Source organism: Megalopta genalis, chromosome 6, assembly GCF_051020955.1.
Source record: "Megalopta genalis isolate 19385.01 chromosome 6, iyMegGena1_principal, whole genome shotgun sequence".
Taxonomy (NCBI): domain Eukaryota; kingdom Metazoa; phylum Arthropoda; class Insecta; order Hymenoptera; family Halictidae; genus Megalopta; species Megalopta genalis.
The window spans coordinates 4,542,115-4,559,036 of record NC_135018.1 but is presented as its reverse complement, the minus strand read 5'-3'; the positions used below and the strand labels follow the sequence as shown (position 1 = coordinate 4,559,036).

Sequence of the window (16,922 nt, the reverse complement as noted above, 5' to 3'; positions counted from 1 at the left end):
AGTAGCTGAGCCACGGGTAGCGATAACAGTAGTGGTACTGATAATAATGGCAAATTTCGTATTGACAGAAGGTATGTGCATAACAAGGCGATAGAGATTGCAGTGGGTGCAAGCTGTAGCAGCAGCAATACGCAACTATGGCGATGATGACAATAGCGATATCTTTGATAGTGACAGTAAACTACGTATCTGAAAGGAACGGGAGGAATTACTGCGATATTCATGATAGTGTTGGCAGCAGCAGGGGCGGTAGTATTAACAATTACGACAGCGACGTCTTTGGTGAGGTTGGGAGGGGTTGCAATCGTGGTGGTGATAGCGATAGCGTTGACAGTTGCAGCTGTAGCATGTCTAATAATGTTGGCATATTTGGTGGTGTTTGGTCCTGTTGAAGTAGTGGCGATAACAGTGACAGTGTTGGCGATAGTGCTGCCGATACCGGTAGCGATATTCCTGATAGGGGTGGTAGGAGGTCCAGTGGCAATAATAGTTACATGCATGACGGAAATGATTGCGGTGGATACAAGCTGAAGCAGCAGATATTACAGTGGCGCCTGGTAATGGTGTTGGCCATTTTTGTTGTAGCGTCGGATTTTTGGCGGGGTTTAGAGTGGTGGTGTAGCGGAGATTATGTTGATAGCAATGGTGGTAGCACCGATAGCGTTCATATTGGCAACAGCGTCGACGGTGGCGGTGGCGGCAGCGACAGTGACAGCGGCGGCAACGGTGGTGGCAATAGCGTTGACAGTGGCGACGGTGGTGGCGATAGCGTTGACAGTGGCGACGGCGACGACGGTGGCGGCGACGGTGACGGTGGCGGTGGCGATGGCGGTGGCGGTAGCACTGGCGGTGTACTTTCTACGACGAAGAAAACGTATCGCTGACGAAGACAAGGCTAAGAGTTCGGGTTCGCTCGTTGTGGCTCGGGAACAGTCGTATCACCGCCTTGCCTGCCATGACTGGCCGGCCTCGGCCTCGCGGGGGGTGAGGTACCGCGACTACGAGGGAAGCTTCGGCGGTGAATACGGCGTCCTGATTGGTTGGCGCGTGGGAGAGCCGCCCGCCCGAGCTCTCTGTGGCCGGCAGTCGGCACCGAGCATCCAGACAGAGCACATCGAGCCATCGGAGTCGGTGTGATAGACGGAAACACGCACCTCGGGACCTTATCACGGGCACGATGGCCGTCCGGCGCGTGCACCGTCAACATCAACAACAAAAAACAACAACGTCGTCACCGTTGTCGGGGTGCGGTACTCGTCGCGCGTGTAATCCCCATTAAATCTGCATACACGGGAATTATAGAAGCCACATCGTGCACTTGACAAAAGTATCGTGGGCCACCATCGTGCGGATACGTGGCGCGCAGATGGTGCACGCAATAAGAAACGAAAACAGAAAACGAGATCGCACGACGCACGGAATTTTCGCTACGCGCTTTAACCCGACGTACACAATCCGCCACTATATGCTACGTACTACGTCACGTTCCACGATATTACCTCCTCCTTGCCCTCTCGTTTCCAGCGCCCGTAACGCACCTCCTCTCCTTCTTGTGCGTCGGCCTTCCCACGCGGTCCTCGTATCATCGGTGAGATTACGTTTCGGTTAGTACGCGAGAAAAACGTGGCGCGACCGTTTTGAGCGTTGCTCGTTACCGTGCGTCGTCTAATTATCCTCGTCGTAACGCGTAATTTCCGCACATCCGTATATTTCGATCGTTGTGTTTTGACTGGTGGTGCATTTTAATTATATTCGTTGATCGCGCGTTCTATCCGGTGCAACGTTCTTGTGCCCCCCCCCCCCCCAAATTGTTCCGGGAAGTGTGTAGCCTTAACCTCCTCTGTCAACGACGGTGGCGACGGTAGTGTAAAGGCAAAAAGTGACGGTGACGGTGAACCATTATTTCTCTGTGTTTCATTCGATTGTATTCTATTCATCGTTCTGTGCGGCAAACAGTGAGACAAAAGGGCCCTGGTGTGTCTTTTCTGACGGTGGCAACGTTACCGAGTTACGCAAAGTATCATCCCGCGGTACAGTAGTCGCGGCTCCGTCGGATCGCTCGCAACAGCTCAACGTCGTCCCAGTCGATCGGAGACAGCGGTCATAGTCTCGCGGCCGGTTGCTGGATCGGGGGACCGGCATTCGAATTTCCCGCGTCGGCCGGTTCCGGCCGCCTAACCTCTCGTTAGTCCGGCGGACACACCTCTCGCGATAAATCAGTGGACAACGAAAGACAGGAAAGACGGTGGCCGTCGCTCGGCCAGCAATAATGCCGCACGTGAGCAGCAGCGGCGGCGGCGACGATCTCGGCAGCGAGGACGAGGTCAAGGTCTTCAAGGATGAGGGCGAGGACGAGAAGAGGTCCTCCGAAAACCTTACGGAGGAGAAAAGTTCCCTCATCGACCTCACGGAATCTGAGGTGCGTTCGGCAACTCCTTGTTTACCCGCCAATGATTCTCCATGCGAATCGCCTAGCGTCGCCTACGACCAATCGACGTCTTCCTTTATCCGTCTTCAAGCTCGTGACAGCCTAAGGACGTCGCCATTAAGTGCGTGCATGTGTGTTGCAGGAAAAGGGCTCGCTCGCCGGTGGAACTTATGCGACGACAGGCAAGACGTCCACGAGATCCGACCTCAGCCCCGTTTTCGGTAAGTCGAACCGAACCTTTTCCGTTACTCTAGTTTTTATGGTAGCAAAGGGAAAGAGCGTATCGTTATACACATTCTAGATTCTCGACGTTGTTAGCCTTTTGCGGACGACACATGCGGGAATCTGTGCGGGGATGTGTTTCATTCAGAAATATATGTTTTTGTTTACCGTAGTGAACGCAGTTTCAGTGTCGAGTATCATTCGATACTGCAAAGAATTAACTTAGAATTTACATTTACCGTAAACCTTAAAAACGCTTCGATGAAGGAACACGAAGGGTTTCTTCTTCCTATGAATTGAATAACTATTTTATTTCATTTGTGCTAATTTAATTTTGTACATATTGTACTTTTAAATGAAATGTGCAACTATAAAAGCGTTGACTGCGCCACCGAGACTGATAATAGTTGATAACATTCAAACAATTTAACCTTGGCTCAATCGACAATTCAATGCTGTATCATTTTGAATAACCTTAACAAAATCACAATTGCAGTTATATTACAGTTTCGATTCCAATTCAACATTACAAGATAGATCAACGCTTTGATATATTTATTTTCGAATATGTTCTCGCATTGTATTCGGGTGGCGGTTAATATTCTTTGAAGTTAATATTCTTCAAAATAAATACCCAACCTCGCAGAGAAAATAGCGGTCTACTTGCTAGTTCGTTCGTTAAATACCTGGTAATCCATGTGTATAATCCAAATAAACTTATAATACGATCAACCGGAAGTTCCACGCTATTATCGCAACATCCGGCGGTAGTAGTTCGAAAGCGCTTCACCAAATTGACAATTTTTCGTGCACGCTTGGCAAAGAACTCGACTCCACGGAAAAGCGCGATTTCAGATACGCGATCGTATCACCGATAACGAGATCAGAAAGTCGTCAGACGTATATCTCCTGTCGGACGTTTATCGTTGGCTCGGCTATGAAATCTGATAACGTGTTATGATATTATATGCGTGTCGTGGGGGCCAGCTCTGATTCATATAAATTAACGTCATTGTAGGTGGTTATCTTACGATCTTGTAACGTAATCTACTCATGGCAAATCGCTTTTATGTCCTAATGATAATTTAGACGCTCGATTCAGTGTTCCAACGTTCCTGTCCACGCCGCGATCAACGATATCATAGCGGGAATAAGATTATCGGCGTCGCGTTATCGTTTGTTGCACCGTATCTCTAGAAAACTACACTTTCCCGCGTTATTCCCCGTGATCTCGTTGGTGCATTCCCATTGAAAACGCAACTACCGGCTCGTCTCTTGTTAAATACACGTGCGTTTATCGTAGCAACAATTATTCTACCCGTGTTGCGACGAGTAATTGGAATTTCGCGACGGAACATCGATAAAATGCCGGTTTCATATATTTTTTTTTCACCATATTCTCGTTCCGGCGACATTACCTTGTTACCGTCATGATAGTTGCGCCGTGCCGTTTGAAAATATCAACAAGAAAACTCTGTTGGTGCTGAACCGTTATTCTGTAACATTTTAGCGGCACTTTCTGCGTTTGCTGCGAAAAGCCGCTTACATTGTTAATCGTTCGAGTCCTAAGCAGCGCGATCTCACTGTTTAAATTTCGTGTTGAAAAGTCCCAGGAGATTTGAACGCTATGAACACAAACGATGATGCGCTCACAGACTGTCGAAGTAGCGCGCTCAACTTTACTATAATGCACGTACATCGCGTAGCTGATTTTTTTTAATGTAAATAATACAACTAACACATTTTATATTTCACTGTTGTATTCTTAATCATTTTTATTGAACAAGACTTGAAATATTCATAAATTAATAGTACGCATATTAAGACACGCGCTATCATGCTGTTCGGCATTTTTCGACCATGTTTGTTCAATGACCCCTGGGACTCAATAATTCAAATATAATTCAAATTTCTCATATAATCTGTAATAGATAAACTATTTTATGCCGCTTTAGAAGAAGCTTCGTTACATTTTTATCTAACGTTCTTGTGCAATGCAGAAAGTTTATGGGAACCAGGGAAATATTACTTGCAGTGAAATGTTTGAAAATAACAAATGTTTCCATGATGTAAATAACTGCGTAAGGTTTCAGTTTTCAAATTATCCACAGTTATTTTCATTCATCAAATTGTGATCAAACCGTATCTGTGAATTCCTTTCGGTATACTGCACCCAGAGTCCTAATGGCGACTCCGTTTTTTTGTTCGTGGAAACTGTCGAAGCGATCGCATTTTTCGAAGAAAACTGCTAGGCTTCAATGTGGCCCTGTCCCTGCTTTTACAAAGGTACACAATACCGTTTCTATCTGTCGCTTCCAAATATGGCGACGCTTGGGTTCCCAGAAACGGCAATAAACTGCGTGCCTCCCCGACGTGTATCGCTCAAAAAAATTTCGTAGTTTATTGGCATTCGAAACACAATGATCTTCTCTGTTCCATTTTTTGCCTCGACACGATCTCAAAAGTTTCAGAAGTTTGTGCACAAAAACAAACATCTAGACATTTGAAATTTCAGAAACAGATCGGTAGTCCCTTGATATTTCCATTAGGAGTTGCATAGCGCTTCATAGTTCACATCTATGAATTTTTAATAAAATCTTTAGTGAACTATTCCATTACGATAAATACTCGTAAGATGAATTACATAGTTAAGTTAAAATAAAGTGACAAGTAAATTTACATAGTTTATCAACATTTGCAATGAGATGCAGTCAACCGTCCCATAACAAGGTTAATTGTTTGCGCCTTAAAAGGAACCTAGAACTAATACAAATCAGGTTAATCTGTCCCGTGTTTATTCTCCGAGTGCTGTGTCGTACATTAAGAGAAATTTCAAAACAATAGAAATTTAAAAAATTTGTTTAAAAGTATTTTTAATGATTCCATATAACGGCAACCAACATTGAGTATTTTTGTAAAGGACAAATTCCAACAGTGCTCAAAACTTGTCAGACACTCATATACGTCTGAATGCACGTCTAAAGTGAACCCTGTCACGATGGAAACAATTTTGCTGTCGATATGAACTATTCCTAAAAAAGAAAAGAATCGTGTTATTGGACTACCGTGTTGTAAACGGACTGTCGCAATGTTTTCACTATGTTGAAACTGTGTTCCCAAAATCATAAGAGCGCCTGTACTTTGAAAGAGACACGCAACTTTGTAATTCATAAAAGAACATTGTGCAAAATTATTGGTATCGGTAAATGAAAAATGAAAGGAAAGTCTAGTCAGTTCGATAAAACATTTTAAAATTTCCCATGATCATTTTTCATCTTCTAAATTATTTACTCTTATGGTATAGTTCCTCTATACATTTTAATACTCTGCAGAGAGCAATATTTATTCTCCAGAAGGTTGATTCGAATTTTAATGCGGCAACAATTATGTATATCGAATTATAAAAATTTCTCAACATGCGTTTCTATTTGTAAAAGGTTTACGGTATTGGCAGAATTTATAAACGTTTCGAAAATTCATTATAATTCTCTTTCACCGTTTAGCACGTCGCGTATTCAAACGAAAAATAACTGAAAGAATGGAAAAGTAATGACGCGACGAGGGGAAAATCGAATTGGCGCGGTTAAAAGCGAAAAGGGTTTTCGGCGAGAAACCGCGGTGAAAGTTAATTCCAATTAGCCGAGGGAAATTGACCGAAGTTTACGGAACGCCATTATTCTCGCGACAGGTTTGAAACAAATTGTAACTCGTTAACGACGGCTATACAATGAAACACTCCGGATCTGCCGGCTGCTCACTGCTTCTTCCTCCCCGTACCGACTTTGTCACTGACAAATCGATGTCGTGCCGGCGAACGCGCTGTCACCGTGTTGCCAAAACACTTTAACAAGTTACAAACTGTTTCACCAAGATTTTGACTTGCCCGATGCTCGAACACGCGGGACAACGTGCTCGGAAGCGTCGAGGAATACGCTTAACGATGAAAGAAAATATCTGGCAGTGTCGCTTGATCTCGCATACTTTGATCGCTTCGCGATGTAAAAGGTACTGCGAGGGTTTCGCTCGATTCTGTAGTAATCCGATTAACACGTTTGAGACGGCACTGACAGTTTGGACAGAGTTCCAAGGTAAGAAAAGCCATAAATAAAGCTTGAAAAATCGTCATCGATTGATGCGTCGCTGCTTGTTTTGATGTTCTCAACTCCTGAGTTACGTTTTTGATGTGCCGCGTTTTTCTAAACATCACGCTTGACACTTTTACGACAGCTTTAATTATTCTAGCTTTTACCGCTTGGTAATTGAAGCTGTTGACGCTTGCGCTACGTGGCCTGCGCCGGGTCATTCCTGACCCGGGAATCGAATTTTTCTCAACAATTGTCGAAGCGATTGCGAATAATGTCCGAATTTGTTTATCAGTTGTATCGGAAACAAAATAGAGCAACTCTGACGGGAACAATGAAATTTCGCAGACTTGAAGAAGAGTCAAAAATATTCGATACGTATCTCTTTTCACATGTCGTTTCAAAGTTTACGAGCACTTGCCGTCCTTCAAAACTTCAGCGCTTAACTTCCAACTTTAGAAATGATTACGGATAGAGAAGAGTTTGATCAATAAAAGTAGAATGATGTTTTACATAAAATGCTGGAACCAATATAAAATACTTCCTACAAAATTATTTTAGTGATATTTACTTGAAAACTGTGCGGGTGACTAAAAAGATTTTTTATTATAAAATCAACAGTACACGAATATTTGTATTATAAAATCAACAATATACGAACATATATTTGTGTATCTAGTTCATTGGTTAACACAACAAATTATTTTTCCCGTAGCCAAGAATAGATTCACTTGAATTTATAATAAAGAATGTTGCATTCTTCGTTACACACATAGTCGCGGTATTTTGGCAAACGAGCATAATTGGTACAGTTTTTCAACATCATTGAAACCATCCAATTTTTGTTGAACACATTTTTCTACATCTCCGAGTTATCGCACAAGGAATGGAACGATATAGGCTGTTCTTACCACTAAAACTTGCCTTACCACGACCAACAAAATATGTGCGCACTATTTGGCTGTTATTCAAGGTCACAGAGTTTCATCCGAATCGGAGTCGGATCGTTGATGTCAGTTGCCCTCGAGAATGATCATCCGTCTTCTAGTACTACAAATTGCGGTTGTAGCCGGCGTAAGTGATTCCTGACGATGTATTTTAGGAAAACCATATGTTACGTTAAACGGCGCCCTCATACATTGTCAAGTTCCATAAAAGTGTAATCGAATCCGTGGAGTGTTAAATTATTGTAATTTGTCTTGTCTGGACGGTAGTCGCACGCGGCAGCCAGCCACGACACGAAAATCACTTTCTGTGACGTACAATTACGCGCAAATAATGCGCGCGGATCAGAATTCGTTGCACTCGCCGTCCGCCGTGGGAGGGTGGGTGAGTGTGAGTGAGTGACTGAGAGGGAGGGAGAGAGAGAGAGAGAGAGAACCAGAGTGAAAGAAAGAGCAGGGTAGAGGGGACGGGAAGTAGAGAGGGAGAGAGAAAGAGAACGTGCAAAATATTACGTCGGGATCCGTCGTAATCGCTTAAGTGGTTAATTATGGTGCTTCGAGGAAGGCTAGAGGAGGCTGGAGGTGGGATTAATCTTGGCATCAATTACTTCACTGGACCCTTTTTTATGCAGACTGAAACTAGTTTTCCGCTAGCAGCCTCTCCTGAATGGGTGCGTGATACGTCCGATGACGGACTTTTTTTTTCAATTCATTAGACGTTCCACTGAATGTCTATGTACCGCAGTATCCCTCGTTAGTACCTAGCATTATTTTCTTAACGATTGTTCGATGAAACCTTCCGCTTTTCTCAGTAAAACGCACTTCTTTTTCAATGCTGCCGGATGCTCTTTTAAACGAAGCGTGTATGAAAACACGCGGATCCTGATTTTGCAGTGACTTCTTTCAGTATAATGACGAAGAAATTGATGGGTTGGAGAACCATGAAGTTTTATTTAGAATATTTATTTTTAGAAATGTCCCAGAACCTTTTGAAAAGTTTATCTTCCTTCTAAAAGTAGTTATGATAGCCTAAAATGCAAAAACAAAAATACATAGTTTATATTGTGATAGGTATCATTTGGAATAGAACAAATAAAGAATAACGAGAAACTTCGATATCAGAAAAGTAAAATTTCGATCGATTGTAAACAGATTTTGTATACCTTTTTAACACTCAGAACTGATGTAATCACACAGTGATGTCAATGTTCCAAATTTATTTATCACATTTCCGAAGAGTATTCTTATCATGATTGAGAGTGCAATCAAAAGACTCTGATTTTTTGAAGTCTCCTCGAGTTGTTTCCCTCTGGAATCACCGTATTCAGCAATTGCCTCGGACATTCCGTATGTTCTTTGTATTCAGGTTTTCTGAACGGAGGACCGAAGGGCCGAATTTTCGACCATAATTTAGAAGCATTGCGTGTTCCGCACCGAAGGTGCACTAACGATGTATCGGTATAATAACAGAAAACGCAAAGAAAAACGTTCTCTCGCCCGTCGTGACAGTGCGTGCTTCTGGTTGCCAGGTAATTTTAAAATACACGAATGCGTCCAAAATTGCGTCTTTCGGCGGTGCGCGGGTATCGACACGGTAAACCGTGCTTCGGGAAATTATTATTGCATACAAACAAGAATGCTACAACGCCCCTCGGTTCCCGTAAATTTCGCGTTTCTGAGAATTTGAATGGGAGCAATGCCTTCGTGTTATTATCGAAGCTCATATTTATTACGAGTTACCGAGTGCTCGACAATTTTTAGAATTCTTACGATTTCCCGGCGATGATTTAAACAAATTGGCAATAAATTCATGAGACAATAAGCACGGTGAAACGCAGGTGCGTGCCATAATGTTGTAAGTAAACCGCTTGTACGGAATTAATTTCCGGAGGAAATCTCACGACCCGAGTATAACTGTACACATATGTCGATCCGATGTACGCATATGTCTTTTTTTCAATCGAATTTTATTATATTGTAATGGTAGCTTTGACTTGATGCATCTTGATCTGTCTTGTGGTTAATCTTTTCATTTGTAAAAGGAAACCAAATGTTGGAACATGTGTACTGAACGTTTTCAGTCCGATGAATCTGTCGTAAAATTACATCCTCATGAATTTCAATGAGACGTTCTTCGACCATTCTGTTGCGACTTATGTCAGAAATATGGCAGAAAAAGTATACAAAAGCGACAGTTGGATCCCATTTATCTGGAAACAACTGAAGTACTGTTTCGTATTATGAAAAGTGTATTATCATTTTCGATGAAACAATAATGTAGATTTAACTGTTAATCTATAAAGAATCGAAGTATTCAAACACGGTATAATTGTCGGGGTATCATTAATCTGGGTTAAATAATTTAACTAATTTGATTTGTGAGTATCGAATTAGGATCGAACTATACTTAAAAAAGTATTTTTAAATTTTGTCGGATTTCATTATGAATTGTATCTTCTATTTACGAATTGAGTAGCAGTCGTATTCATGGAATTCTAGAAAGTCAACTAATACACTTGTGAGTTGCCATACTAAATGATTAATATTTATGATTCCATCTGAAGTGATATTTTCTTGCGGATCGTTTATTAAAATTCATTCAAACGCGAACGCGAATTCTCGTGAACATTTCTCTCTCTCTCTCTCTCTCTCTCTCGAAATTCTCGTGACTGATCGACACGAGACGCTGACTCGACAAACGTTTTTATTATTATACTTCTTCTGCAGTTATTCAGATTCGCCAGATTAGCTTGGTTCGTTGCACTTCCAATACAAGGGTCTAACAACCACTGCCAACTATCGGATATGCCAAATTTGACACGGCTATGTCTAAGTATGTTTATCTTGTGACGTTATCCATGCAGGCCTTGATCGCGCGAGGAACATCACAATACAACCGTACCGTGAGAAAATCGTCGTCAAGTTGGTTCGGGATTACGAAAGATCACCCACGAGAGAAAATTCCGCGGCTCGTGTTATCTCCATTGACGACACCAGCAAAATAAATATTAGAGAATTACATGACCGGGTAAACTTCCGTCACTTCTAAGCATACGTTTAGTAACTCCTTCCATCTCTTGGCCGAGGAAATAGTATTCGCATCAGTGTTTTTCTTTCGATTTATCAATCGTAATGCGTGAAGAATCCAATCGTGCATCGTTGTCTCCAGATTTTTCTGTACCACTTCATTTATCGAATCCTAAACGTGACCAATGCATTTTATGATAATTACAGGATTAAAATTATTTAAACTTCGTACGATTTCTATTGTGATTTATGCTTGAATATAATGAACTTTAATCAGAAAATTTCTCATACCGTACATTAATGTATATGCACCGCAGCCTGAATATACCGTCGCATACACGACCGGTTGCAGTTCGCGACCGATCCCCATTTCTCACGCGCATCGTTTGCCGCTTTCCTAAACCGCTTCTACATATATGTCAGAAATTTGCAGGGTGCGAGAGTCGACGCTGTTCCGCGAATATTCCGGTGGCGTGAAAAAAGGAAGAATTAAGTTCGGAAACACGAGCGTATCGCGTCGGAACGCATTCCAAGTGGGTCGCTCATTTTCCGCGAGCTCGAGCTCTCTCGAGCACGATATTTTCCGTGCTTTCGTATCCGGAGACTCGCCGCGGCGCAGAGCGGAGCGGAGCGGAGCAGGGCAGAGCAGAGCAGAGCAGAGCAATCCTCTGGTAGCAGCCGAGCTGGCAAAAGCGCGCTCGCCGCCCTGATATACACTTTGTCGCTACTTGGAAAGTGCCTCCGCCTCCGGATTGCACCTCGCCGCAAATATCGTATGCAACCCGGTTGCGTCGACAGCGCCGTGCTCCGCGACGTGGAAAGAGAAAGAGGGATTAGCAGGGACGAGGAGACGGCGAACGTGGGAGAAGGAGCGGGAACGAAGGACCGAGGGAAGAGCCATAAACGATGTGTCTCGTTGTGCGAAGTAATTGACGAGTTCGCGTGTAGGCGGTTGGGCGCCTAGATCGCCTCGAGCATACCGTAGGCTTATCCTCGGAGACGAAAAACGAAACGAAACGAAATGAGCAGCCCTGATACCGCGCCGCGCCGCGTCGCGTCGAGAGAGGAGCAGAGCCGAGCTGAACCGAGCCGTGTCGTGCCGGGAGAGGCGGAAAGGGCAAGGAGGTAGGTTCGCGCGGGTCGACACATACACCGAGCCGGAGGAAACGAGACGAGAGAGACGGGCTGCGTTCGAGGAAAGAGACCGAGAGAAATTGATAGAAGAGTCGGTTAGTCGACAGGAGAAAGAGAGGCTGATAGAAATTGAGAGTGGGTTAGGCGGCGGTTGGAGAAGGAGATAATACGAGTGTGCGCGCGATAGAAAATTAGTGAAAGAGAGTAAAAGAGAGAAAGAGATGGAGCGATAGAGAGAGAGGAAGGGGGGAAAGAGCTGCATCACCCTGAACTTGCCCGAATACCTTCCTCCCTCCGAACCTTACACTGTGTATCCGCTCACCAATGCACATGGCACCCAAGCGAGTTCTTCTATCTTCCCTCTCGCTCCGTCTTCCCCGTCTCACTCCTACCCTCCTCTTCACGCCTGTTTCCTCTCTCTCTCCTACTCTCGTTCCCGGTCTCACTCGTTCCTCGTTCCTTCGCTCGAATCTCGCTCTCGCCCTTTCAGACCGCTTCCTTTTCTCGTCTTACTCTTCGCCTTCTCTCGCGGAGTTAACCCACCCATTTCTTACGCTCTGCATCGTATACCGGGTGTCGGCGTAATATCCGAGGATATAGATAGCACCGAACGACCGTCGGACGGGACACGACGCGCCGCTCCGACTACTTCCGGTGCGATGTGGACCAGACGGAGTTATTGCTCGTGACCCTCTATCGCCCTGCGGTAGGTGGAGGAACGGTGGATCTGTGATTTAACGAGGCTACCAGGAACCCCCTGCATCGAAATAGACTCGTTACCATTTTTTTCTCGACGACTCCACTCGCGATCCTTCAGCCACGTTTTATGTGTTCTAACCGAGTTTTGCGGAATGAACGCGCACGGTGGTAAACCTCGCGAGCAGCCCCTTTTGGCTTACGATTTCTATCGATGTTGCTCTTGCCAAAGTCTCATACGTTTTCATTATTTTACGAATTTGTCATAAACGTATGCGTGAGTAGTATAGTGGAGCTCAATTTATACAAAACGGTAGGAGGACAGGTAAGTCCACATAACCGGCTTGTTCACTCCAATTATATGAATTACCAGTGGTTGTTCGGATAAAGAGCTCGCCTAGATTCAGTTAAACAGGTACTACAAAAATCATTGTTCATATCGACGGAGTACAGTGTACTTGCATTTGAAATGAGGCACCTTAGTTAGTGAATGTATCTTTCTGAAGTACATGTGAAAAGTTCACACTCGTGCGTGCCGATAAGAAAAGAGGTTTATTATAAAGTGTCCTCGAACAACAATATTTGTATAGTCGAAGCTCTTTTGTTTTCTGTATTGTCCAATTGCTCCTCTGAAAAGTTACAATTTGAGAATATACGATAATTTATAAGAATCGCTCGAATTCCCTAACCAAATAATACAAGAAGACGCTTCGAACAGTGGCGGAGGGTGTTAAATAAGAGCCAGGGTAAAGTAAATAATAAAGAAGCGAGAGTGAAGTTGTTCGCGTAACGGCCGTTCGGTTTCACGAGAATTATGGGAACACCCGGTATATGAATACAGACACACCGACTACAGTCAGCATTATACACCTACCCTGACTCGCCTCTACCTACCTACCTGCTCGCTAACGAGCCTACCTGCCGGACTTCTTGCATTCGAAGAGGTTGCCCAAGAAGAGGGCCCCAACCCTGGGCCCGCACCCATCCCCATAGGGTCGGCAACTACACCCCGCGGTGGTGCTTGCATCTTCCTTTATAAACGGTTAAACAAATTTCCCTGTAAAACGGCGTTTCTAGAAAAGAATACGGCCGCGGGAGAGGCGTCACGAAACGGAGACAGGGGTCCAGAAAATATGTTTGCTTTTGCTTGGCGTGTTTGTGGTCATGCTCGGATCTCTCGCGCGAGAGATCGGAGTTTTTCGAAATTTTATAACCGAGCATAAATTGAATTTTTTGACACCGAATTTCGGTGCTCTCGTGCTGGCGTTTACGATCTATTTTCGTTCGACGATACCCGTCGTTTCTTCGAAATGTATGGCGTTTGTAGGTTTCTACGGTGACTTTTAGAATTGTTTATAACGCCGAGCGAAACGTTACCCGAAGAATCGAACGAGCCTCGTGTTCCATTCGAGAAGAAAGAGACAGGAAGTAGAGAAACACGCCTTTTCGAGTCTCCTGCGGATTCCATTCGAACGCGTTGCTTATTTCTCGCGAGCGGCTCTCGTTGCTTCGGTTTGGTCGGTCGACGGGACGTACCGTGGTCGATATCATCTAGTCAGACAAAAGCGAAAAATTTGACCGCGAGGAATTGTAAAACAATGCGGCTCTGAATTTATGAGATTTTTAGTGGTGCTTACATCTCACGGCCCCTCTATCTGCAGATAACTTTGGTGCACAGCAAATGTTGTTAACATTGTTATGTCATTAATTTTCTTTTGGCGATGGATGAAGAGTTTTTTTGCGTTCTTTCGGTGGCGCTGTTTTACGTTATACAGTAATGTCTTCCTAATTGACGCTCAGATTGTCTACAAAAATGGACAATTTAGGTAGAGAAGATACGATTATTCGAGCATTTTGGCTCGTTTTTATATTTATTGGCAATTGGTAACTATACAAATTTATAGTTATAGTATTATGAAATTTGCAAATTTTATGATTAATCTGTTAAATAATTTCATCCTATTGTTATCTATATTTTTCTTTCCGCTGCGTATTTCCGCTTTCAAAGAATCATTTTGTGTTCTCTAGGAAGTAAAAGTCGCAGACAATAACGTCCTATTGAAATCCACCCTTACCAACACAGTTTCTAAATAAGTGAAACTATTTTTTTACACGAAAGTGCTTTCAAATATATTAAATTTTATTCACCCAAATAAGCTGTTTCAACTGTTATACTACGTCTCAATTATGTAACCGCTCACACGGCAGAGTTGGGTACTGTTCGAATTGTTTCGAATTAATATTTATCTAAAGTAATTGTCCGAATGAATTCGTTTTAGTTGACTATTTCATTCGAATAACGATTATTCATTATTTGCCATAAGTTATTCTATCAACTTATTCGGATAATCTTTTATTCGCAAATTATAAAATTATTCGAATAATGATGTGTATAATTGATAATGACTGTTTCTGTTTTCACGTAATTTTATAAGAATATATTTATACGAATAGATTCACAGAATCAGTTCAATTTTAACTGCTTATAAAATCAATAAAATTGTCGATACTTTCCTGTATCCGTAGAAAAATGATTTAGTTGTGCATCAACGGTCAATCCATCCAAAAGTAACAAACTTTCCGATGCAACATTTCAAAAAAGTATACGGAAGAAATAAATCGATAAACTATGGAAACGACACTTTGTATTCTATCATTTTTATTCAAATCGATTATTTCTCGTATATGAATTCCTGTACGAATAAATTCTTATTCGAATAAAATCGTATTCGGATAAATTTTTATTCGATGGTGTTGAATAATATTTTATTCATTAGTCTTTATCTCTTATTCATCGTTCGAAAAATTTTGCCTAGCTCTGTCATACAGGATCAACGGAATGCAAAGTTCACGCTACCGACTCACTGACTTCCCATTATCGACGGACGTCCAAAAATCTGCGGGTCCCTGACCCGCGACACGTGTTCGTCAGTTGCTTTATTTTCAGTACCGTTGTCACACTCGCGAAAAATCCGTAAGAAGCAAGATCCCGCAATCGTGACCGTATTCGGTTCGCGTACACGTTTTCACCTATCGGCAGGGAATCGGTCAACAGACTTATCGCGAGCTCCGAGTGCGTCGACAAACATGTTGAACATTCGCGATTCGCGATAACGTGCAACGATACGACGTGGACAAACATTTCCGTCTGGAGGACCACGATCCACGTGCCGGCAGCGTCGTTCACGTGAGATCGGCGTCGAATCGCTAGAAAACCGTGCTAGGCGCGTCGAACGCTTTAGCAGCGCTAATACCCAGACGCGCGGCGGTAATCGCGTGATCCGATCAACGCCGATAACAAGATAAGCTCGGATACGCTCATGCGATGGGTAGCCAGCCGGTATCGCTGGTCAGTCTTCTCGCGAAGGGTCGCATCTTTCACCGTGAGGTCACGTAGCGACGTGATTTTCCCGGTTTGAGGCGGATTTAGCGGTGATTGAGTGTAACCGTCATGCGTTCCGGTGACAGCAGCATCTTTGATGCTTCTTTACCATTTGTGGATGGTTCTGGACTGCTAAGTGGCTATCATCTTACTAATGATAGCACGTACATACTCGTTTATCCCTTGTTGACTTTATTTGTCTATCGGTGTTGCCAAATCCATATAAACCTGGAATACAAAATATCATCTACGACAACAATTACATATTGCACTTAGAAATGCAGCTACGGTTTATAACAGATTGACATGACGGTGAAAATTCACCGTGATGGAAAGATGGAGAATTAACTTTAGAAATTTCTTCTTTGATAATGAAACACTATGGTTGGGTGTGATCAATTGATATACCATATGTGGAACGTACTATTTCTTTAGTATTGGTGAAAAATGCGCTATATCAACATGAGAGTACAGTTGGAAATATTTCATTCAAATAACGAATACAATTTCATTCGAAAGACTAGTCGAATAAAATTTTATTCAAAAAATGCATTCGGAATGTTCCAATAAGATTTTATTCGAATAATGCCTAACTTTGAGTGACGATTATGAAGGTGCGAGTCCTGACGACGAAAAAATATTTGTCGACTTTGCTATTACAGTACAGTATCAGAACTATCTAGGCCGAGGCAACTTGTTGTACAAGTCGGTAAAGATTCAATAAAGTCAGTAAAGACATAAATTGTAACTAGTTCCAAAACTATTTCAGTTAACTGAGTTATCATTAACTAAAGTAAAATGCTTCTTTTTGAGCAAATTTGGATTTTTCTCCAGTACCATTCCTTTGCGTTTCTTCATAAATCACTGTCACATTCCCCATTGCGTCGTATCATTACAAAAAATATCGGTGTCCCTGGGCGCGATCGCTTTCAGCACCGAGGATGTCCAGGACTCGGTTTAAATAACGTTGAATGGCGTGATCTCGTAATATCGCGGCGCGGGACGCA

At 43.0% G+C, this 16,922-nt stretch overlaps 1 protein-coding gene across 2 annotated transcripts in view; it reads left to right on the top strand.

Annotated features, from left to right (window-relative positions):
- Positions 1–931: 931 nt before the first annotated feature.
- LOC117223795 (protein pangolin, isoforms A/H/I/S) overlaps positions 932–16,922 on the top strand; it is a 393,587-nt gene continuing 377,596 nt past the window's right edge. Inside the window, exons 1-2 of one of the 2 annotated variants that reach the window (XM_033476315.2) lie at positions 932–2,419; positions 2,571–2,649. In XM_033476315.2, the coding sequence (XP_033332206.1) occupies positions 2,270–2,419; positions 2,571–2,649 (229 nt within the window). In that variant the 5' untranslated portion in view covers positions 932–2,269. The remainder of the gene's footprint in view (positions 2,420–2,570; positions 2,650–16,922) is intronic. The other variant, XM_076522701.1, reaches the window with a different exon arrangement.